Source organism: Cucurbita moschata, unplaced genomic scaffold (genome assembly GCF_002738365.1).
Source record: "Cucurbita moschata cultivar Rifu unplaced genomic scaffold, Cmos_1.0 Cmo_Scf00131, whole genome shotgun sequence".
Lineage (NCBI taxonomy): Eukaryota > Viridiplantae > Streptophyta > Magnoliopsida > Cucurbitales > Cucurbitaceae > Cucurbita > Cucurbita moschata.
The window spans coordinates 41,696-66,577 of record NW_019268647.1 but is presented as its reverse complement, the minus strand read 5'-3'; the positions used below and the strand labels follow the sequence as shown (position 1 = coordinate 66,577).

At 42.0% G+C, this 24,882-nt stretch overlaps 2 protein-coding genes across 2 annotated transcripts; both read right to left on the bottom strand.

The window, feature by feature from the left end:
• Window positions 1-202: 202 nt before the first annotated feature.
• LOC111440021 (cytochrome b) lies at window positions 203-1,619 on the bottom strand. The gene is given in 2 exon segments (XM_023077401.1): window positions 203-674; window positions 809-1,619. Coding segments are annotated over 2 exon segments (1,173 nt in total). The 5' UTR covers window positions 1,598-1,619; the 3' UTR covers window positions 203-290.
• An 873-nt stretch (window positions 1,620-2,492) lies between these two features.
• On the bottom strand, window positions 2,493-5,574 carry LOC111440022 (60S ribosomal protein L5, mitochondrial). Its single transcript, XM_023077402.1, has one exon. It carries the CDS (start codon window positions 3,076-3,078, stop codon window positions 2,521-2,523), a length of 558 nt encoding a protein of 185 aa, XP_022933170.1. The 5' UTR covers window positions 3,079-5,574; the 3' UTR covers window positions 2,493-2,520.
• Between the last annotated feature and the right edge of the window lie 19,308 nt (window positions 5,575-24,882).

Here is a 24,882-nt window from a genome sequence, read left to right as displayed (position 1 = left end):
CATTTTGTCATCAGTGTAGAAGCATGCGTGATAGGGATACTCCTGTCTGTATGCTCATGTTCTGGCTTTCAAAAGACGAGTAAGTGCCGTGGGTGGAGGTGTAAGGGAGTTTCGGTAACAAAGCCCCCGAATTTCAAAGTGCAACCCTACCCTCTCGTATCTTTTCCCTATCTAAGCTATATCAACAAAGCCAACTATAAAATCTGCTTGTCAATTCATTCTTGGTGTAATACTAACTCTACAATGATTTGTGTCAGAATTTTGCACTGATTAGGTGTGAGCTTACAGGGCTAGGGCTCATCTGTGTAAGAATTAGGGATTCCTCTTCCAACTCGTCCCGGAATGGGCGTTATGGCAAAGAACAAGAAGAAAAAAAAAGGAGAAATTTGTCCAATAGTAACAAATGGTGCCTCCACAGGTTGACATCCGATCCAACCTAGTAGTAAGCAATCTGCCAAAAGCAACCAAAATAGTCCTTGGTGAATAGGGCGAAAACTTGAACTACGCACATACATACTTTTAAAAAAAGGTAAAGCCAACAGACATATAAAAACTGGTGCTATTGCGGCTACACCTCCCGCTTTGTCAAGTATACTACGAAGAATGGCATGGATAGGTAGGAAATACCATTCCGGCACAATATGAGGCGGGGTGGGCATCGGATTAGCAGGTATATAATTGTGGTAGGAAATACCATTCCGGCACAATATGAGGCGGGGTGGGCATCGGATTAGCAGGTATATAATTGTCGGGATGCCCCAAATTCCGGCACAATATGAGGCGGGGTGGGCATCGGATTAGCAGGTATATAATTGTCGGGATGCCCCAAAACATTAGGAGCATAAAAAATCCAAATGGAAAAAAAGATAGCAAAAGCTACCCAACCTACTTGATCCTTTACATAAAAATAAGGGTAAAAAGAGATTTTATCCATCTCAGAATGTACACCCAATGGATTATTGGATCCATATTGATGCAATGCGGCCAGATGAAGAAGACTAGCGCCTGCTAAAAGAAAAGGGAGTAAATGATGAAGACTAAAAAAATGATTTAAGGTGGCATTGTCCACGGAGAAACCACCCCAAAGCCAAGTCACTATGGTATCTCATACTACGGGTATGGTGCTAGCTAAGCTTGTAATTACAGTTGCTCCCCAAAAGCTCATCTGACCCCAAGGTAGTACGTATCCTGTAAAAGCTGTCACAATCATTAATAAGAAGATTACAACTCCGAGACACCGAACAAATTCCCTAGGACTGCTATAACTCGCATGATATAGACCACGAAAAATATGAAGGTGAACCACAATGAGAAACATACTAGCCCCATTTGCATGCATATAACAGAGCAACCAGCCCCCTTCAACATCTCTCATAATGTGTTCTACGATATTGAAAGCTAGATCCACATGAGGGGTGTAATGCATAGCTAAAAAAACGCCAGTAACTATCTGAATGACTAAACAAAGACCTGCTAACGGACCGAACCCCCACCAATAACTAAGATTACTCGAGGTTGGATAATCTATCAAATGCTGATTCAGTGTGGAGGATATAGGTTGTTTAAGAAGAGAGAATCGTTGGTTTCTTTTAGTCATTTCTCTTTCCTATCGTGACAACCTTGTTCCCCCACCTTTTTAACGTTCTGGGGGGGCCGCCTTTCGCTGCTTTATAAAGAAGAGAATTTCATAAAGTCACTTTCTCCAACCTTTTCTCTATCGAGATTGAGAAGTAGGGCGAGAGAAAGTCTATATGATATTTGACTTGGGTCTTCCAATGAAACAAAACACTTTTTTGTCTTTCTCATTCGTAAGGCTCAGTCCCACACTCTGACTTCAATGATGGGAACAACCTCCGCGCACTCCAATGAACATTCTCCGCCTGACTTTACTCTATTTAGAATAGTGGTCGATCCCTCGGGAGTTATATTGGTAACAAGATCTTATGTTCACGCGGTGATATTCTATCTTTCTAAGAGTCAGTACTACCCTCTACGTAGTCTATGTCTGTGGGAGCATACTTCTTTACAGGAGATAGACACAGGTGGTAGAGAGGTCCCCCACTTCGATTCCCGCCCTGTTAGCATCTCCGATCCGAGATAATGGATGACTCCGTTAGGCCTTTTCGTTTCGGAGCCGGTCGGTAATGGACCTACTTGCCTTGCTTGTGGACCATCAGCTGAGCTAACCCTGGTTCTATTGGTTTGTTGGTTGCTACCAAGACGATTTCTTTATGCTAGAACCTCTAGATGCTAATCCACGAAATAGGATACGAGAAATGGAAAGAACTCATTTACTCCACGAGGGCGACCCGTGAAAATTCATAGGTTTCTTACTTGTGCAAAGGAACTCTTTTCTTGTCAACTTGGACAACTTCTCACGATCTTTGTCCCGCATATCACTGGTAAGATTGGGTGGGATCTTTACAAAAGGCTTTCTATCGAAATCAAGCTTTCGAATCAATTCATATTTAGCCGCGAGCAATCTACGTTTGTGATCTCGTGTATATTTAGCTTCTCCTCTTACTGAGTTTCCCCCTCATCTTTTTGCAAAAAGCCGCTCCACGGTAGTAAAGTCTCATCTTGTGTGTTGGCCGAAGTGACAATAGTCACATTGAACCCTATAATATGTTCGAAGATCTCGAAATGATCTTCTAGTTCCGGGGAGAATGAGCAAAACTCTATTTCCATCGAGAACTGCATGGAGTTTTCCCGTATTTCTACCGGAGAATCTAAGAGAGACATTACTGTGGCGATTCTGACTGAAAAATTTGACATTCCATGCCCTCGGAGAGTGCTTTGTCGTGCTAGGTCACTAACATATCCTTTGTCTTTATTTGACTCCAAGAATGGATTGGATCGAAAGGACTTTCCTGTCGAACCCCTTTGTGTCTGTATCAATTTCTGACCGCGCGGAATCTCCATAGCTAATTTTCCATTTTTGATTATGAAATCATAGGGTGCCTTTGGTACGACTCTTATTTCACACGATCCAGGAACTTCCATAACGTTGGCGTGATTTAGTTTGAGCAACAAATCCTGACGTGATACATCTTCGTAATGAAAATCGAGTGAAAACATGAGTTGGCTTTTTTACACAGTATCTATAGAATGAGCACTGTGAACTATCTGCTTCAAAAAGATAGTTGGTTGAATGAGACTGATTTCCAATACCGACGGCTGCTCCCCTCTCAGTCCAGTCCGGGAATACTCTTCGTGATTTCCAAGAAGTGACAAAGAAAGAATAGGAGAAAGATAAGGAGTGTAGGATTGGTATGGGTCGCGCGCGGGCTGCCCCAGCTCCCAACTCATCTGGAGAATGCATGCATTGGGTCCCAGTGATGATTTGATGATCTACTAGTTGATTCAAGATCTGGGTGATTAACCCCATTGAACTAGTGTCGAAATAGGTCAGGAATCCGAAATGACATCACAACACAAGCCGCCCCCGGAGGCGCCGCTTTGCCATCCACTCTGGTTTCATCCCGAACTTCTCCTTGACCCATCCTCTTTGATTCAGATTGTGAGGCATTCAATGCACTTGATGTAGACCAGAAAGAAGAGGCTTCCCCGTGGGCTGGGCTAGGAGAGTAGCTGCCTCTGAACTCTAGCCGATTATGATACCGAATCCTATCTATCTCTTGGAGAGAGGTCCCGAAGCTCTCTCTTTGACTCAGGAGGGCGTTCCACCACTTCGACTGATGCGGCCGTGGTTCCCTCGTCGTGAAAGAAGTAATGAAAGGGAAGCCCCAGGTTCGCCTTTGTTGTTGCCTGTATAGCTTGATTGATAAAGCCGAGATCTAGCAACGCATTCTAGGCACAGATCATTGGTATTGGATGCATCGTTAGGTTATGCGGAGTCAAATCAGCTCTGTTTTTTTCCGTTGCAGAAAAGAGATCCCTTCCCCCCGCTTTCTAAAATGATGAATATTCAGTCCGTGGGGCTGCAGGTACTATGGATCCTCTGACTCCCAATCGGGTTGCCTTCCCAGGTCTCGTCGGTCTTGCCTGTAGGTCGTGCTGTGCCTTGAGATGGCCGTCTCCTATCCCCCAGTGGGGAATCTGCTCCCGGATCGTCGCTGCGTCTTGCCCGTCCTCTAGGCACCTTTGGAAGGCAGGGAGTGTGACAACGTACACGCTTTCCTTTACTCCATAGGGCCTGATCATTGCAGGGTTTGGTGGCCCGAAATTGACTTGGCTTCGCCAAAAGGCCTCATCTCTATCAGCCCCGCTCGTGAGGCGTCCCTCCCATAGTAGGGTTCCAAACCTCGCCTCGCTCTTGTGACATGCTATCTTTCCCCTCTTCATTCCCAAGTCAAGGGTGAGTCCCATGCGTCAGTTTGTGGATCGCGGTCTCACGCACTAATCCCTACAGGTGTCTGTAGTAGGCCGGCCGCCCTACCTAAACCAATCATCATATTAGTCCCTAGGCCCCATTGCTGGAAAGGCTCGGCTTCAAAACCGTACGAGGAGCTTCCGCCTCATACGGCTCCTCTAGGAATGGAGGTAGGCCCAGCCCAGGCTTGTGCGGTTAAGGTTGTTGTACACGAACTCAAGAAAAAAAGAATGAAAAAAATGATGTTTCCTCTGGTCTTCGACATCAAAAAGGTTGTAATAACGAAAGAGAGAGAAGAGAATTTGATAATAGCTAGTGGAACAAGAAAGGCATGGGAGTGGTGCTTGGGCCGAGTTCAGTAAAGACTGGCTGGCTGGCTGGCTACCAGTGATTTATACCTCTCACTGCAGACTTTCTATCTATATCTGTCTACATCCAATCAAAGACGTCAATAGCAGCTCCGCTTTCTTTTCATTCATCAGCGGCTTTCTCGATACGAAAGAAAAGGGCTAGCCTGCATACATATATATATCAATCATTACATTAGCTGTTGCTTGCTGTATCTGACGGATGCTGCAAGGAAGGGTCTAACTATACCGCTTTTCAGATGCAAACAATGAGATCACCCTCTTTCTTATTCATTCTATTATCGATTGATTCTAGCGATAATAGGAAAACCTCTCTCGTGGCCCTTGCCCGTCCTAAAAAAGCCTGGTCTAAGGCCTCTTTCCTACCAAACTAAGTAGTCTCCTACCAAAAAACTCTCTATCTGCGCCCTCACATCGCTACTAGGTTAAAACCCCATTTAGAGGTATAGGTTTGGTGAAAATGGGGCATCCTCTTATTAGGTAGGTTCCTATCCTTATCAATATACAGAACTACGTTAAAGGCGCTGCATCTGAAATTGTTCGTTCACCCTCTCTCTCTCTACACTAAACCGCTAAATCATTTTGGCTCTTTCACACAGGAATTTGAGTGAATAAGGAAGTTCCTTCTCGATTTCGCATGCCAATTGGCAACTACTCTATTTCGTATCATCCCACCCAGACCGACCTATACGCTATTTCACCAATGATCCTTTAATTCCTGAAAAAGGTAGATCCACGGCTGTTCTGGCACATACCTTAAGAACCTGACCATGCACCGAAATAGGATGACCTAACAATAAGGGCAGGTCAGGCTTTTCCTTCGTTTCACTTTCCGAAGTGGCACAAAGCCCAATAGGAAAAGAAAGGTTTTCGGGTCTGAGGAAAAAAGACCCTTCATTCAAACTCATCGCTGCAGGATTTGTTCTCTCATACGGATCAGTCTAGGGAACCTAATTTCATAGCACATGAAAAAGCAAAGCTCGAGACAAAAGATCTTCTTTCTAACTAAAGAGCGAGATTCGATTCATCATTCTTAGATGTCGAGATGGTATCAGACAGAGCAATCTGATCAAATTCATTCAATGATCTCTTTCTGTCATCCCTCTGAGCTCTAAAGCTAAAGCAGCCTGGTGAATGAGAGGAGGGAGGAGGGCAGTCTTTCTTTCTATTATTATGGTGTGTTCTATTGATTGGGGGTGTTTAGTCTATTTATTGGTATGGTATTCTCTCAGTCTATTGTTGTAATTAGTTGGCCTTTTCCGCTGGAAGGTATTCTCATGTGGGTGCGTACTTTTGACTAGTCTGACTGATTCTCGGTCATGGCTGATTGAGCAGGTTCGCGTAGCAGAGGATGATCAAGTCCGCTACACCCAACCCTAGCCATGATACTGAATCGACTGACGACGACTAGCTTCACATTACAAAAGGTAGGGAGAGGGGTGAAACAGCGAGACCAAGTGAAAGAGTGAAAGAAGGAATCTTTCGGATTTACTTACAGTTAAGTCGAATTGATTCTTCGATAGGATTGACTTCAACATTACCTTTACTAGATTTGATCCCTAAAAATAGACAGAGAATAGGAGAAGATCAAGATCAAGAAGAAATCTTGAGGATTGACTTCCAGTTCACTCTCATTGATTCTTCGATAGTCTTTCCTTCTACTTATCAATTACCTCGGCCCTAAATACTGGGATTTTATCCCGAAAAAGAGGGTAAAGATAGACTTTTATCCCTCAAAATACGGGGGGGGGGGGNGGGGGGGGGGGGGGGGGGGGGGGATAGCTTTTTTCTAGTTTTTTTCGTGTTTACAGGAGAGTGAAAGAGCGAGACTGGTAGGGAGAGGGAAGAACCAAGAGCCCGATCTATGGCCGAATAGCAACTCCTACGTAAGCATAGACACTGAGAGTAGAACTCAAAGCGAGAATAGCGCCTCTGACCTACATAGCCATTCTTGCGGATCCGGGCGTTGTTGTGGTTGTTTTGCAAGATCTCCCTTTCAGTTCGTAGAGTGGATCAAAGATATGTTCAGCTTGATTCGTTGGTTCACTTCGTCATCTTATGATTTGAAACTCGATTCCGTTTACACAAACAACTACGTTCTAGCTTGGTGAGTCCCTTCGCTTTGTGTGCTCCTTCGGTTATCTAGTAGCAAAATCTGGCTGGTGAAGATTGATTGAATCAGTGGGCAGCCTGTGCTTGAACGACGGCATTCCAAGAAGCAACTTCCTATGGTATGGTGGGCCCCTATTGATGAATCAAATCACTCGAAAGAAGGTAATTGAACCGTTAAAAGAAAGATTCTTTGATTTAACTAACTAAGAAGGGCGGGGGGAATGGTTTAGCTCGGTTAACAATTGAGCAATCAGGGTCAGGCACCACCATAGCATCAACTCACTCTTTCGGATAGGATTGGTGGGATGTCGTAGCTTCAAGCAGGCAAGAAATATGAAAAAGAAAGCCGCTAGCTTTTGCTCTGTCGTATTGTCCTTCACTCAAATCCCTAAGAGTTACGCAGATAGATTAAAGGGAAAAGAAAAGAGACCGGAGAGGAAGCAGGTGATCCTTTAAAAGAGTAAGTAAAACGAGGATAATCCAAACAAATTGCAATTCGGAGAGAGGAAGATCCACTAGCCAACCAAAGTGGAGGACCTCCTTGAGATGGGGATCTCCTTTGACCACTTATATATAGGTATAGGAATCTTATTCAATAGCGCACCAAATGCGTGCAATAAAGTCAAGCTGTGCCCCAGGAAAGAAAGAGGAGCAGAGAGGGTTGATTCCCAATTAAAAAGCGGAAAAAACAAAGAAAGAAAAAGAAAGAGGGTCTTGTCTGAAAAGGGGACCAGGTCAGTCATAGCTTCTTTGATCATGCCGGAATGAGGAAGAAAAGAAGATCGTTAGCGAGAAGAAAAAACGAGAGCGGAGGCTCTCTCCACAATATCCTTAAGGACCTCTCTCGTCAGGTTGCTACCGGCCCTATCTATCAACAAATGATATAGGATTGTAATCAATAAACTCTTCCTTCTTCAGATTGTAATAAGATTCAAATAGGAAGAGGGGAGAAGGCTAAGTAAGCTCTGCCCCCTTACTCTTTACTCTCTCTCTATAAAAAAGCCTGCAATCGAGGGAGAAAGGAATGCTTCTCGCTCCAGAAATACGAGGGTTGAACCTGCGGATGATACCATTCTTCTGGGCAAAGTCTCCTCCAACCAAAAATGCCAGATGCTGAAAGGTAATTAATCCTCGATCATTTTAGCTGCAAGGGAGGCTAATATGAATGAAAGAAAGAATCGGGTATGGTATTCTTTGTTCAATATGATTTTCCCGACGAAAGGGTTGAATCAGTTAGCTCATCATAAATGGATTAACTGACGAGTGATCTAGGCAGAAAATTCTCCACGGAAGGAAGACATAGCAAATAAGATCCTAGCCTTAGAGTGGCCCCTTTCGAACCAGAGTGCCCTCACTGGGGGGAATTTAAGCAGATCAGGGGTTGTGCGCCCTCCGCCCCATCTCTTACTAACTAATAATAATGAAGTGCTTTGATGCCAGCAAGCACCCTTGTTGTTGTTGGGGAGTATAGGGTTCCAAACCTTGTTAGTCTTATAATAAGCTCCCCTTTCTCTAATAATAAGATAAGGCTATTCATTCAGCCCTTCCTTCAACAAGGTTTGGCTTGCCCCTTGTATAGGTTGGAGCTATGAAGCTGACCTTCTTATTATAATAAGGGTAGTAAAGGGCTTGCTGCTCGCTTTTTTCTCGCTTCCGGAGAGGCCAAGGGATTGGATTGAACCTATGATCAGATCAGCGGGCTACCATCATAGTTGACTTTTTTTGTGGTGTTGTTGAAAGCGAATTTGGAAGTAGGCCTGGGGTGGAGGAGGTGCCGTGAAGATCTAGGAGTGTGAGCAGTACGAGCTGAAAGGCCCCCATACTGTTTGGAGGGCAGGGGGCATAGATTCCAAACAAACCTGACCCCTATCTATCGTCGTAGAAGCAGTTCCTAGGAAAGATTATGGTTCTGGGTATCCAATCAATTAATCCCCAAAACTGGGGAAGCTTAAGCAGAAATGAAAGGGTAGGGTGAGGGATAAGGGAAAAGAAAAGGGGGGAAGCCCCGAAATTGAAAGGCTTCCCTCGCTCGCTCTAACACTCCTTTATACGACAGCGAGTAGAGTGCATAAGCCCCTTTAGAGATAGGGGCGAGTACTACACCAGCTCCTAAGTCAAGTACGGAACGAGCCTCGTCTAACTTTAGAGATAGGGGCGAACTCGTCTTGCTTGCTTCTGGCGAAACTTAACTAACACACTAGATAATCGGCATTCTTTTATGGTAGGAATACTACTTTTTAGGCCGACCACAATACAAGTCATGAGCAATAGCGAAGCCAAGCCGAATAAAGGCAAGCAGCCCAACTAGCAATAACAAACGGCCTACTTATAGCCTCTTCCCTTACTTACTCCCTATTCTCTCTTAAAGCTTCTAAAGCTCATAAAATAGAAATGATGAACCTTTTCCTCAGCTCAGTTCAAAAGGCAAGGGGAATGAATTCGAGAACTTGATTGACATTGAAAGATATGTGTACCAAACAAGCAATATGCCGATTGATGTACCAGCCAGCTCGACCGGGATATTTGATTGGACAGAGAAGAACAACAGATTGAACAGGACAGGACAGCTGGGAAGGGAAGCCTGACATAGATATTGATTTGAACAAAGGAAAGGAACTCAAATCAAACCAGTACCAGAAACCAAAGAAGAGATGGAATTCCAGATTGAACGGATGATTGACCTACAATAAGACGCAAATCTCATTCCGTCTTCCATTCTATAAGACGAACTAATAACTTATCATACAGGCACGCATGAAAGGCGAGCGAAAAACGGTGAATTTGCATTCAAAAGCCCAGTCAACCACTTATGATGACTTCGCCCTTACCTACTACCGTGCTGTAGCCTCTCCTAGACTGATTGAACGAGGTAAAGCATATTTATTCACCTACTATTCTTGTCTCATTGCTTCGCGACGTAACTTGTGTCCTTTAATTAAGTACTTCTTCTCCTCAACTCAAGATTAATGAGAGTTTCCAGAAAGAGAATGAAAGAAAGATTAGCAAGCTCAATCACCTCCCCTGTCGGTAAAGGGGCTTCGTTTGCTCCTTCGCTTTATTTTGTCTCACAATTCGATTCCCTTCGCCCGTAGGGTATCTTTCTCTATTCCCTTCCCCTGAACCCATTACATTGGTCTCACAATTCCATTCCCTTCCCCGGAACCTCTCCCGTCGAGTCATCAATGAATTATACTCGATTACCGTGAGTTATGAGAAGAAAGATGAATGAGCTACTTCATCGGAGAGTCCATTCATTAACTATGTACCCTGCCCCGATATGACCCGACCTGTAAACGCCTTTCCTCCCCTTTACAGTCTCGCCGCTTCACTCCTCTTTTCACTCTTTTACTCGACTGTAACAAAGATGAATTATCAATCACTACTGAACTAGATGGAACTACTGAACCGGAATCTGAACAGGAAGTCAAGCCGAAAGCAAGATGAATGATCCATCACTCCTCTCCCTACCGGTCTCACTGCTTCACCAATATTACCATCAGTTATTGCATTAAGTGATATGAACCAAGAGACATCAATCATACAATATACTTCAATGAATATGTGAAGAAAAGGTTGTCAAAATTATCAAAAGATGTTTCAATTCATGCTACATTGAAGAAGAATAAAGTTTGATTGTTGTAAATTTTGGGTGGGTTACAATTTAGAGTAATTTAGAATTATTGTATTTTAAGACATTTTATTTACTTTAGGTTACATTTACATAATGGCTAATTATGGTCATTAAGTATGAATGTTACAACTTTTGGAATGTCTTTAATAGTCTCATTTTGAGGCTATATAAAGCCATGTATGTTATATTTGTAAGCAGACTTGAAAAATATAGTAAAAGAAGCATTTGTGCTTTTCTTTAGCCAATGGCTAAGTTTCTTTGCAATTCTATGTAGTTTAGGTTGCATGTAGAATCATTCAAGCTCGACATGATCAATCTTTCTTGTGGAGTGGTTCGAATCTCAAACAAGTGTTTGAGATATTTGATCAACAAGAATCATTCAAGCTAGACATGATCAATCTTGCTTGTGGAGTGATTCGAATCTCAATCAAGTGTTCTTGCCTTGAGATATTCGATCGACAAGGTAATCCGAATCTTATTCTCCTTGTAGTTGATTCCTTATCTTATCATTAAGGAAGGAAAGAAGAAACATTAATGAGAGAAAGAGAGTTTACAGTTCAAGAAAGAAGGGAAACTAAGAATGAGACTTTACCGTGAAAGAATAAGGGAGTCGAGTCAATGAATGAATTGATTGAAGAATCTAATTCAACATTCATGATCCTGAATACACTAATAAAGGAGAAAGACGAAAGATGAATGAAACCTAACTACTGAACCTCTCCAACTCGGTAAAGCTGCTTCGGAAGATAGGAATGACGTTCTTTCTTCTCAATTCCAATTCTTTCTTTTTCTATTTCCTCTTTCATTTGTTGATTCTTACCTCATTCCCTTTGTAGGTCAGGATCAACAGGATTGGTTGGTTGGCTATAAGCTGACGGATCTGCTCAAAAGAAGAACGCAACGAATTGAATGATGAATGAGAAGGAAGGGCTGGACCTCTCTTGGTTGACCGAGGGCTCTACTTCTCTTCCCGAGCTCATGGACTCTGTTTATAGAGGGAGCGAATCGACTACACAGAACAATCAAGCCCGAATTTCCCTCTGTAAAGGAAGAATGTGGACAGATGGAACCAAAGAGGAGCTCTCTCTGCTTAGCGCAGGCTACATTGTACCCCTAGATCATGAAGAAGGTGTCCCCTACACCGGACCGAAATCTCCCAATTGGGAACCACAAACAAAAGTGATTATTAATGGTTGGTTGAGCTCAAGCTCTTGCTTCTTGGTCACAACAAAAGCAGAACCAAAGCAAGCGGGGAGGCCCACACCTTAGTTGTTCTATACCTTGCAGGAGGGAGAAGAGTGAAAGTACCCATTCGGGGATTAAGTAGAATATTAGCCCGGAAATGCAACTCTAACAGCTAGGTTTCGAGAGGGCTATATCGATCTCGGAAATAGTGGAAGAAAGGTAGGAAGGAATGAGATTCTTTATAGCCCAGAGACCTTATGTAATTTCCTTCGGTTGGGTTAGCTTTTTGGTAGGAAAGCCGGTAGTAGAGTTGCGTCAGGTCCTTCTGACTCTACTCTTTGTTTTCCAGGTGGGGATGCCCATTGTTCCCTGCTCTAACTCCTCTTCCCTTTGCTTTCTTTATTACTTCTCGCACGTGCCCAGTCTCAACGTCACTTCCCAAACCAAAAGAGCCTTTCTTTCTCAGATCTATGAAAGCTGAAAGGTTGAAGGTCCAATTAATTAATAGTCAAGTAATGTTCAAACGGTTAGTGTCTGTTCTGCATGACTCTGGAACCTTATGGCTAAGGAGCGGATTTCAGGGTCCCTTGACTTGCCAAACAGTTGAAAGTATGCCCATAACAATCAATCTTTACACAGATGATAGTAAAGCCAGGTTATGACGATTCTACAATAGGCGGCCGCTACCCGACTTAGCGAATCACTTCCAGGCTGGCATTAAATCGAGATCGCACCCGTCTTTCTTGTGCGCCTCATTTATGCTGGTGGCATACCCAACCGTATTGTGTAGAACACTCACGCTGTGGCCTTCCGCTATCTTATACCCTCCCCTAGAAGTACAATGGTGGGTCCCTCCGAAACTGGTAATCCCCGAAAGACTTTCAAGAGGAGCCTTGTTCAGCAGGTGCGCTGCAAGTATTCTTTCACAAGTTTGACGCAAGTCGTCCTTCCCTCCCAGCCCTCTTAGCTACTTGTACTAACAAACTAGGGCGCTATACAGAAGTTCGTGCCTGCTTATCCCGGCTACAATCACTATTGAATAGCGAATCCATCTAAAGAATGGCGCTTGTATATCCCTAGGCGTGGGTCTTGACTTTACCCTATTAGAGAAGGGGGAGGTTTGGAACCCGAAAAGGAAGACATGATCCCCATAATAAGACAGAATAGCGCCTAGAGATACAGGTAGGGTTCATCACGTTACTTGTCCAACCAAGCATCTTGCCGTCTCGTCGGATATGCCATACTCTTTGATGAGGGGTTAGTAACCATTTGCTGTTACCAGCATTGCTCATTATTATTAGGAAACGCATTCCTGTTTATCGATTTAAGGTTACCTTGTCGCTTTAATAATGAATGATATGGAGTCCCTCAATATATATGGGACGCTTGACTAATAGTTTCCAAAGGGGTTTGAACCATCTAAGCCTTCACTCTTCCCGGGTTTCCCTCCTAGCAAACGGGTAAAGCTTATCCCTCACTCGCATTCGCCTAATCGAGCAGAACGCCACTCAGCGATCATCCTACAACTGGTCCCGCCTATAGTTATAGTGTCGAAGACACAATCGATTTTGTTGTTCTTACAACGGTTGGCAAAGACCGGATCTTTACACTTCGCGACCCTCGAAGAGTATGTAATATGAACCAAGAGACATCAATCATACAATATACTTCAATGAAGATGTGAAGAAAATGTTATCAAAAGAGGTTGCAATTCATGCCATTGAAGAGGAATGAAGTTTGATGGTTATAAATTTTGGGTGGGTTACAATTTAGAGTAATTTAGAGTTATTGTATTTTAAGACATTTTATTTACTTTAGGTTACATTTACATAATGGCTAATTATGGCCACTAAGTATGAATGTTACAACTTTTGGAATTTCATTTTGAGGTTATATAAAGCCATGTATGTTGTATTTGTAAGGGAGACTTGGAAAATATAGTAAAAGAAGCATTTGTGCTTTCTTTAGCCCATGGCTAAGTTTATTTGCAACTCTATGTAGTTTAGGTTGCATGTAGAATCATTCAAGCTCGACATCATCAATCTTGCTTGTGAAGTGATTCGAATCTCAAACAAGTATTTGAGATATTTGATCAACAAGAATCATTCAAGCTAGACATGATCGATCTTGCTTGTGGAGTGATTCGAATCTCAATCAAGTATTCTTGCCTTGAGATATTCGATCAACAAGGTAATCTGAATCTTATTCCCCTTGTATTGATTCCTTATCTTATCATTTGGTATCAGAGCTTCAGGCTCAAGATCGGATATATGTTTCCTTTGCGTTTCTTTTCAATTTGTTTTTATCTTTTTTGTTTTTAATCGACCCAAAATAAAAAATCCAATCTGGGCTCTACTAAAAAAATTGAGAGGTGAGAATGAGAGCTTCATTTGTGTAAATGAGTGCAAATAGAGTGGCCTAAAATTTCTTGAGTGTATACACATGAGAGATTGTTGTGAGGGCCTTTGTATTTCATATCTTATGTTTTGCAGCAAAGTTTCACAAATAGATTCGAGGACGAATCCTCTTGAAGAAGTGGAGAATGATATGAACCAAGAGACATCATTCATACAATATACTTCAATGAAGATGTGAAGAAAATGTTGTCAAAATTATCAAAAGAGGTTGCAATTCATGTCACATTGAAGAGGAATGAAGTTTGATGGTTATAAATTTTGGGTGGGTTACAATTTAGAGTTATTGTATTTTAAGACATTTTATTTACTTTAGGTTACATTTACATAATGGCTAATTATGGTCATTAAGTATGAATGTTACAATTTTTGGAATGCCTTTAATAGTTTCATTTTTAAGCTATATAAAGCCATGTATGTTGTATTTTTAAGGTAGACTGGGAAAATATAGTAAAAGAAGCATTTGTGCTTTCTTTAGCCAATGACTAAGTTTATTTGCAACTCTATGTAGTTTAGGTTGCATGTAGAATCATTCAAGCTCGACATGATCAATCTTACTTGTGGAGTGATTCAAATCTCAAACAAGTATTTGAGATATTTGATCAACAAGAATCATTCAAGCTAGACATGATCGATCTTGCTTGTGGAGTGATTCGAATCTCAATCAAGTGTTCTTGCCTTGAGATATTCGATCAACAAGGTAATCTGAATCTTATTCCCCTTGTATTGATTCCTTATCTTATCATTTGGTATCAGAGCTTCAGGTTCAAGATCGGATATATGTTTCCTTTGCATTTTTTTTTTCAATTTGATTTTTATTTACTTTCATCTTTTTAGATTTTAATCGACCCAGAGTTCAAAATTCAATCTTTGCTCTATTCAAAATTTTGAGAGGTGGATTGAGAGCTTCATTTGTGTAAATGAGTGCAAACAGAGTGGCCTAAAAAAAATCGTTGAGTGTATACACATTAGAGATTGTTGTGAGGGCCTTTGTATTTCCATATCTTATGTTTTGCAGCAAAGTTTCACAAATAAATTCGAGGACGAATCCTCTTGAAGAAGTGGAGAATTCGTCCTCAAGAAGAGGATTCGTCCTAAGAAGCGATTTGGGGAGAGAGGGGCCATCACCTCGAAGGTTGGTAAGGAATCGGTCTAGTGAAAGTTCAATGGGGTGACCATCACCTCGAAGAAGCGATTTGGGGAGAGAGGGGCCAATATGAGGACCTGATACACAAAGTTGTCTTAAGAACTAGGAACTTTCGAGGACGAAAGATCTTAAAAGGGAGGAATGATTTGTAATACCCTGCTGTCCAAAGAGGCACAACTAAATAAATGAATAAAATAGAATAAAACGAAATAAAAAAAATTAAAAATTAAAAATTAAAAAAAAAAAAAAGAAAAAAAGAAAAAGGAAGGATATGACACGGAGTCATGGGTCACTTCAAAAGAAAGAAAAAAAAATCCCATCCCTCATTTGAGAGGGAATAGAAGGAGGAGAGGGGTGTCGAAAGGAGAGGGCACCGTCGAAAGTAGGAGACTGAAACCCAACTCATGCTCGCCGGAGACACTTGGACTTTAGATCCGGGTGTTCGGCGGTCGACTTCGGATGGATACAAATCGAGGAGGGAAGTTGAACGAAGGAAGAACGCCAAGGTATGTTCATGGGTTTTTGAGAGCTTCTACCGTTAGATTTATCCCCTAACCTTCAAGGGATTGACCCGATTTCAGTTGCTATGTGTTTGTGGGAGGACGATCTACGAGATTTGAGGAGGATCATGGGCGTCGGAAGCGAACTAGAAGATGAGGTGACGACGAACATGCAAAGGTGAGTGAAAGAGAAAGGGGGGTCGGGGGAAAACGATGGTTCTACGACTGGCGCGGGCGTCTGCCTCACCGCCTGGCGTGGCCCAGCGCGGGCCTCTGCCTCGCATGGCCCAGCACGGGCCTGCGTGCGGCCAATGCAGGCGCGTGTGTCCCGCCTTGCCCACCACGGGCGTGCGAACCGGGGGGGCAACCGACCCGACCCAAGCAGAGGTCTAGCCGACCCGACCCAAGTGGAGGTCCAGCTAACCTGACCCAACTTAATTGTGTCGGTTTGGCCCTTTTGATTTAACTCACCCGCTTTAACTCCGATCTTGACGTCGTTCTCATGGTATTCTCCATTTTGCACCCATGTAAGAATTATCCGAGGAGTTTGGCAAATTTTGGACTAAAGACGCAAGTCCGAACATAAAGTGTCATGCTTTTCAGGTAGGTGGCACCTCGGAACCTTGGATCTAGCTACGTTCATAGTATGCATGAAAGTATGATATAAGAAGTACGTTTTAGAAGTTGAGCATAGAATGAGGTGAGATGACACATGTTGATTGTGATTATGTATGTTTGCTGTAACGTTACCAAAATGCGTATGCACTACCTTATGAACTGAGATTCATGATTAGCTTTCCATGATTAGATCATTATATTATGCCTCTGTCACATATGTTGCAGTATTAGCGGTTACCCAGGGACGATTAGGGGTTCGCCAACTAACTCTTAATCGTAAACCTGACTCAATTGTCAAGGGTTCGCATAACCATAGAACTGGCCATTTGATTGTTGATGGTACCTTGTGGGGACTTATAGGAAGTTTGCCAGTTGGTTTCTTTTATGTGAACTTGTCACGAGAGACAAGGGTCCACGTTGGTACATTAGAGTTGGTTGAGGATTACTGTTCATGTATATGATATTAACGGTTATCTGGGGACGATTAGGGGTTCTCCAACTAACCCCTAACCGTAAACCTAACTCGATTGTCAGGGGTCCACGTAACCATAGAACTGGCCATTTGATTGTTGATGGTACCTTGTGGGGACTTATAGGAAGTTTGCCAGTTAGTTTCCTTTAAGTGAACCTGTCACGAGAGACAGGGGTCCACGTTGGTACATTAGAGTTGGTCGAGGATTTCTGTTCATGTATATGATATTAGCGGTTATCCGGGGACGATTAGGGGTTCGCCAACTAACCCCTAACCGTAAACCTGACTCGATTGTCAGGGGTCCGCATAACCATAGAACTGGCCATTTGATTGTTGATGGTACCTTGTGGGGACTTAAAGGAAGTTTGTCAGTTAGTTTCCTTTAAGTGAACCTGTCACGAGAGACAGGGGTCCACGTTGGTACATTAGAGTTGGTCGAGGATTTCTGTTCATGTATATGATATTAGCGGTTATCCAGGGATGATTAGGAGTTCGCCACCTAACCCCTAACCGTAAACCTGACTCAATTGTTAGGGGTTCGCGTAACCATAGAATTGGCCATTTGATTGTTGATGGTACCTTGTGAGGACTTATAGGAAGTTTGCCAGTTAGTTTCCTTTAAGTGAACCTGTCGAGACAGGGGTCCACGTTGGTACATTAGAGTTGGTCGAGGGTTACTGTTCATGCATAGGATATTAACGGTTATCTGGGGACGATTAGGGGTTCGCCAACTAACCTCTAATCGTAAACCTGACTCGATCGTCAGGGGTCCGCGTAACTATAGAACTGGCCATTTTATTGTTGATGGTACCTTGTAAGGACTTATGGGGAGTTTGCCAGTTAGTTTCCTTTAAGTGAACCTGTCACGAGTGGCAGGGGTCTACAGTGGTTCACTTGAGAGTTGGTCGAGTCTTGGAATGCATGAACCCTGAACACCAGGTCGCGCCTCGAGTGCTTGAGATATGATGACGGTGATCAAAGTGGCTAGCAGAAGCGACTAACTAGGAGACCTAGAGGACCTAAGAATATTCCGAGGGCTGGAGGTCCAGATAGGACCGTGAACCAAGAGAGTGGAATAAGAAATCTTGAGTGTAACGTAGGAAGAAGCTTATCCGGGGGAATGAATCCCGGTGAGAGAATAAGATACCGAACGTGGGAACAAGATTAATAAGACTTAATAACGAAATACGAACTACCAGCATTGCTTACTGAGTATATTTTATATACTCATCCCTGCTACTCCAACCTTCTTTTCAGGTGGAAATTGATGTAGCGGTCGAGGCGAAGGCACACGGGGCTGTTGGCTATAGCGAGTCCCAACACATTTGAGTCGAGTTTCTTTGTACCTACCTTTAAATCCGGCCTTTCACGTATTTCAAATAGTTGTCCGAAAGATGTTGTATCTTAGTGGTCTTTTCTCTTTTCTTTATAAAAACAAAATTTTCATTACTACTTTAATTAAATTTCAATTTACATGCACGTGTTTAAATGTTTTAAAATTTTACGCATTTTTCTTATTTCGACATTCTTGAGTAACGATCCGTGGCTCGAGACCTTCAAAATTTTCGAGTTGTTACATGATCGAATATCTCAAGGCAAGAACACTTAATTGAGATTCGAATCACTCCACAAGCAAGATCGATCATGTCTAGCTTGAATGATTCTTGTTGATCAAATATCTCAAATACTTGTTTGAGATTCGAATCACTCCACAAGCAAGATTGATCATGTCGAGCTTGAATGATTCTACATGCAACCTAAACTACATAGAGTTGCAAATAAACTTAGCCATTGGCTAAAGAAAGCACAAATGCTTCTTTTACTATATTTTCCAAGTCTACCTTAAAAATACAACATACATGGCTTTATATAGCCTCAAAATGAAACTATTAAAGGCATTCCAAAAGTTGTAACATTCATACTTAATGACCATAATTAGCCATTATGTAAATGTAACCTAAAGTAAATAAAATGTCTTAAAATACAATAACTCTAAATTGTAACCCACCCAAAATTTATAACCATTAAACTTCATTCCTCTTCAATGTGACATGAATTGCAACCTCTTTTGATAATTTTGACAACATTTTCTTCACATCTTCATTGAAGTATATTGTATGAATGATGTCTCTTGGTTCATATTAGTATGTGCTTAGTGCAAGGCCTCATAGAACATAGAACAATGAAGTAATGTATCCATACGAGCTCCGGCCCTCACTCTCATACAAAAGCAACTTGTTCATTTAATTTATGTTACCTGTTGTGGACCTTCAAGGAACGAATAGAGTACAAGAAAGATGAGAGTCAGAAAAGAGAAAGAAAAAGAGCGGAAGAGAAGCGACTGACCCCAAAACCGGAACCTTGTACTCAATTACCTGACCAAACAAACACCTACTCGTGAAAGAAAAGAGATAGTTCAACCTGAACAGGAAGGAAGGAGTTGTAAGTGTTTGAAAGAAGGGAGACGAAAGAAGAAGAAATGAGAGTGAACTAGAAGGAAAGACGAAACGTAAAGATGAAGTAGAAGTCAATCCTATCGAAGAATCAATGATCGTTCACTGTCAGTAAATCCTCAAGATTTCTTCTTGATCTTGATCTTCTCCTCAACTCTCGATTCATTCTTGATCTTTCTCTTCTCCGAAACTCTCTCTTCAACCTCAAACCTGAACCTTGGCCGGCTGAGCTACTTCTTTATTCTTGAACTGTAAACTCTGTCTTCGTCTTCTTCCTTTGACTTTATTACCTGACCTTTCAGTTCTTGTTCATTTACACTCTCCTGTAACCAAGGGAAACCGGAGGATCAGCTCCTTCCCTACTTCAGCAGATGGAATTGTAAACTCATGAACCATTCGCTACTTTCTCCTTCCCCTATTTCTTCTTGAACTGTAAACAAAGATAATACCCCTTCCCCTCGGCCGGCTGGCTGGCTTCAGTCTCCTTCCCCTATTCATTCTTTCTTTGATCCTGAACCTTCTTTCACGTTAAAGTGGCTTCTCTCCTTCACTTGTCCCTGAACTCTTTTCCTCTACAATACAGTAAAGTAGCTAATGAATGAACTCTGCCTTCTTTCCCTCGTTAAATAGAATAGAATAGAGTTTATAGGTGTTTGGTTCTTTCTCCTTCACCTTCAAGTCAAGACTCAACTCAAAACTCAACGAAAGAGAGTTTACGAACAGTAAGTAAACAAGGGAAACTGGATGGAGGATGATTCAAACACTCTGAGACTCTCCTGTAACCACTCCTTATGAATGAGACTCAACCAACCTATCCTTTCTTTACCTTTACAGTTCAAGAAAGAAGGGAAAGAGAAGGGAGACTCCTTATTCTAGATCGTGAACTACTGAACCTGAAAGTGTTGAAAGGAAAGACTCAACGAAACTCAACATTCTCGTTCACTGTCAGGAAAGACTATCGAAGAATCAATTCGACTTAACTGTAAGTAAATCCGAAAGATTCCTTCTTGATCTTTCTCTTCTCCTCTCTCTTCCTTCTTTCTCTTTCTCTGATCCTCTCCTCTCTCTTCATTCTCCTGTAAACACTCCTTATTCATTCATTCTCGTTCACTGTCAGTCAAGACTATCGATTCATTCGAGAGAGAGAGTTTCTGGAACTGGCTGGCTTTCTCGGGCTCCTCTTGATCTTCTCCTTCTTTCACTCGGGTTTCACTATTCATTCCTTCTTTCTCTTTCTCTTCCCCTGGCTCGGTCGGCTTCTTTCACTCTTTCACTCGGGTTGAACTGTAAAAGATAACTACTCCTTCCTTATTCATTCAACTTCTCCTTCTTGCTTGTCCCTATTTATTTATTCTTGAACTTGGTGAATAGGCTAATTCATTTACTCGGCTCTAAACTGTTACTGTGCTTATTTGGTCTATCAGCTACCTACTTATCCCAGCTCGTCAGGCTGGTACTGAGCTAATGGGTCACTTTTCAGTCGAAAAGCTTTCAGTTTTCGAGATTACTCAGACCAAGGCCGTAAAAAAACCCACTTCTCTCTCATTCAGGGTCATCAGATCTTTACAGAAAAGAAAAGCTTGACTCAAGCCATGAACAAAGAAAGGGGATTGACTGAGAAATAGAGCTAAGCGATCCATTGAATGAAGGGCAGGAATGAATGGACTGATTGCCCCAGCTCGTTAGGCAAGGGGGAAGGAAGATCAGTCTGAAATCAAAGAAGACGACCACTTACCATCCATAAGAAAAAAGAAAGGAATTTCTTGCTCGACTAGTCAAGATTAAAGTCGATGGTCCTAGGGAACAACCTTAAAGCAAATTAGAAAGCATTCGAATTGACAACATGTGTGTGTGAGTGGCCCAGAAACGGACTCCCCTTTTGTGGACGAACACTAAACCTCCTGTTTTGGACTCGCGAAACGCTCTACTAAAAAAGATGGGCACTCGAATGTTCATGGACACACACGTAAGAGAAGCAAAGCAAATAAGGTATATAGCGCCAAACGAGGCTAAGAAGAATCAGATAGCATTAAGGAAGAGAGAAACTACGACGAGCGATGAAAGCGAAAGTATTGAATATGAATAAAAGAAGGACAAAATGAAAGATGAGAGCGGCTAGTTGTTGCCCTCCCGCGCCCTTTGTATATAAAGGTAAGGATCCTCCTCTTTTGTGAGACTCCATCAAACCACTAGTTGGTTGGAACAACATTTTTTTTATTGAGACTGTGCCTTCAATTCCATTCTGCGTTTCCCTAGTCGCTGTATTCTTGCTCAACCCAACATGCATTTTCTATTATAGTGTCGTGCTGGGGCGATAGGCGCGCTGCAGTAACGCATTCGAGTCAGTTTGCCTTGATTCGCTATGTAATGTAAATATAATATAGGGCCGGAAGGAATAAGTGCAGACCCTCAACAAAAGAATGGATTAAGGTGATAGAATGTTATCAGGAGACAAAGGCAATGGAATTCTGAGACAAAGGTGAATATGTTTACGAGGAAAAGGAGAATGAATCTTGAGTTGAGTCTTTCAAGCATAAGAAAGAAGAAGAGGTTCCGGAGTGAAAGAAGGAATGAATAAGAAGAAAGAGAATAGACAGAATAAATAGGTGATGGATTGAATTTGAATTGACTCTCCTGTATAGGTTCTCATGCAGCTCCTACACCTATTTATTCTTTCACTCTAAACTCGGATAGGAAAAGGGTTGAGGTTGATTCTTCTTTTCTTACAGTTCAATCAGGTTCAGGAGTAGAAATCGAATAAATAGGAGTAAGTAGCTCGATAGTAAAGGTTCAGGGAAGGTCATATCGTCTTTGGTTCTCTAGCTTGACCTCCTTCAATAAAGGTCATATCGGTTCAGTCGCTTCTCTTTCTTTCCCTGAATTTCTTCTTTCACTGTAACCAAGGGACTACTTGTCTTTCTCTGTAAAGTCGAATTAATCTTGTCTTGCTTTCTTTCGTCTCCCTGATTTCAAACACTTACAACTCATTCAATCAGGTTCGTTCAGTAGTTAAGTTCGTAAACTCTCGTTCTTCTTTAGTCTCCTTTTGCTTACTCAACCTACTCTGTCTAGGGAAGACACTTTACCTTGTTCAATCAATCCATAGGACAAAGAAAGTCAATGCTGAATTTCATACCATCAAGATGATAAATGTTGATCATCTCCTTTCGTTCTCTTCTTTCTTTTTCTATTTCTTCGTTTACAGTTACAGTTCAAGAAGAAATGGGTTCCGGAGCTCAGTAGCTCGACCAACAAGTTTTTGTTTGATCTGCCACTCACTCTTAAAACACCACAATATTCGTTGTTTTTGGGTTAATGCTCTCAATGGTGAATATCTCATTCGATATCCTTTGACTTATGAGAGGCCGGAATGGAAGAAAAGTAATGAAACCCGCGATGGCTACTGAATAACCTCATTTGACTTTCTCAATAATAAAGCCTTTGACTTTTGTATTCGTTTGCCAAATCTTGTTCAGTTCCATCCAAGCTCGGTTTTGTCTGAATCTTCGTGGAAGAATAAAAAGCGGTTCACCAGCCACTACATCTGTGGATCCCAACCAAATCATTAAACCCGGCGGCTGCTCGCTCTTTGATCAGTGATTCGCCGGCCACTAGATCGATGAAGAATCTCTCCAAAATAGGCTCTTTGATCAGTGATTCACCGGCAACTAGATCTAGGGATCCCACCTTATTCTCAAACCTAGCGGCTTGGTTGATTGGCTCTCCTGTAGGCTCATCTTGCATACAAATTCTGGGGGTCCCAGGTCCTGCATCCACCAAGAACATTTCTTCCCTTAAGTGTAAAACTTCAGATTGTAAGGCATTTCCACTACGTAAGAAAAAACTAGAATTAGATCTTGGAAATGATCGACTCAAATAGATGCTCATCATAAGCTTGTTTTGCCTCCTCTTCCTATTGATCAGAAGCATCCAGCAGCGTCACGCCAGTCGAAAGAGTTGAGCTACTAAGCTAAGTGTTGGGGAAGGAACTGGGTAGAAGCTATTTGCCGCTTCCGCCTCTAACGGCTTCACAATAGCTCCCCCTATCTCGAATGAGAAATGAGTTCCCATCCACGAGAAGAAATCCGAAAGGCATTTTCAATTCCTCAGGCTTTTTTGTTTGTTTGAGAGCAGGGGGCTCCGAGTCTTGTGTTGACAAAGATCAGGATCCTCGATCTCTTCCTGATTATTGATCAACGTTCTCTCATGATTCAGGAATTTCCCACGCTACCCCTCATCCATTAGTGCATCCATTAAGTCAGAAATGCAGGCAGTATTCAGAACCTCGTAAATCAAAGCCTTACTAGAATTGAACTAGACTAGATAAGGAGCAAAGAGGAACGAAGCAGCTTGACTTGATTGAGAGTTGGAGAGGTTCCTCGTTCAATCAGGGAATCACGGTCTGTAGGATTTGAACCTACGACATCGGGTTTTGGAGACCCACGTTCTATCGAACTGAGCTAAGAATGCTTGCTTATTCAAGTAGATACGACTATAAAGAAAGGGATGATTTTTGCACCCATGTGAAAGAGCTTGAAGAATGAAAGATTTTGTATGTCCGATTTGAATCGATCTCAACGGATCCCTTGTTACTGCCCAGAGGAGAAGTAATAGGTCGGAATGAGAGGATTGGAATCGGTGACATTTTGTACCCAAAACTAAACTACCAAGCTGCGCTACATCCCTTTCTTTCAATTGGTCTACGGTGGTCATTGTAAAGAATTTATCCCATCCCTGCCCTGTTTTCCAAATCGTGATTTCCTCCTCCTTCTTTTTATTCTTGTAAGGTTGCTTGCTTTACAAAATACTAAATAGTTGGCGCGTTAGCGCTGAAATAAGGGGCGGAGCTTGAAGAAGCGAAGCGAGCCTAGAGTAGCAGCCTATTACTTACTATCTATACTACACATTTAGCAGTCCCCTCTTTGTTGGATCGGTATGGCAACCCTAGAGGGGGGGTGAATAGAGTTTTAACGATAAAAGTGTTTAAACGTGATTAATTTTTCTAATGATAAAACTTTTTACAAATAAATAGAAGATGATAATTACTATGACAAAGTAATTCAAGTCAAAATAATAATCAAGTAGAACATGCAATAAATCACAATAATAATTTTGAAATTAAATAGAAAAGAGTTAGAGAAAATGACACCGTAGTTTTATAGTGGTTCGGTCAAACTCGACCTACTCCACTCCCCAAGCGCCTCTTGAAAATTTGAATAAAGAACTTTCTCGACTCTTTCCACGGATTTGAGCCAAACCGCTACACCGCTTTTTTTACGAGTTCAAGAGCAAACTCAATCCTTTCCACGACGCAGGATCAAACCGATACAAGTATTTGAGTTTGATAATAACACACCACAACTCTCTCAAAGAGTGGATTTACAATTTGGGATACTCACAACTATTTCCTCACAATATAATAATAATTCCTCTCAAGAATAAGATGAAAAGAAATAAACTTGTAAGCTTCGAGAGAGCAACAAACAATGGAGACTTTGAACAAATGAGGATTGGAGAATGTATGTAAGTTGTGTATTTTAAAATGTGGGGAAGATGAGTTTATATAGAGGAGAAAAGTGGGAAAATGTAGGATTGAATATTGACCATTGGATTGTGTTAGGAATAATGGAAGGTGGAGATTAAAAGTAA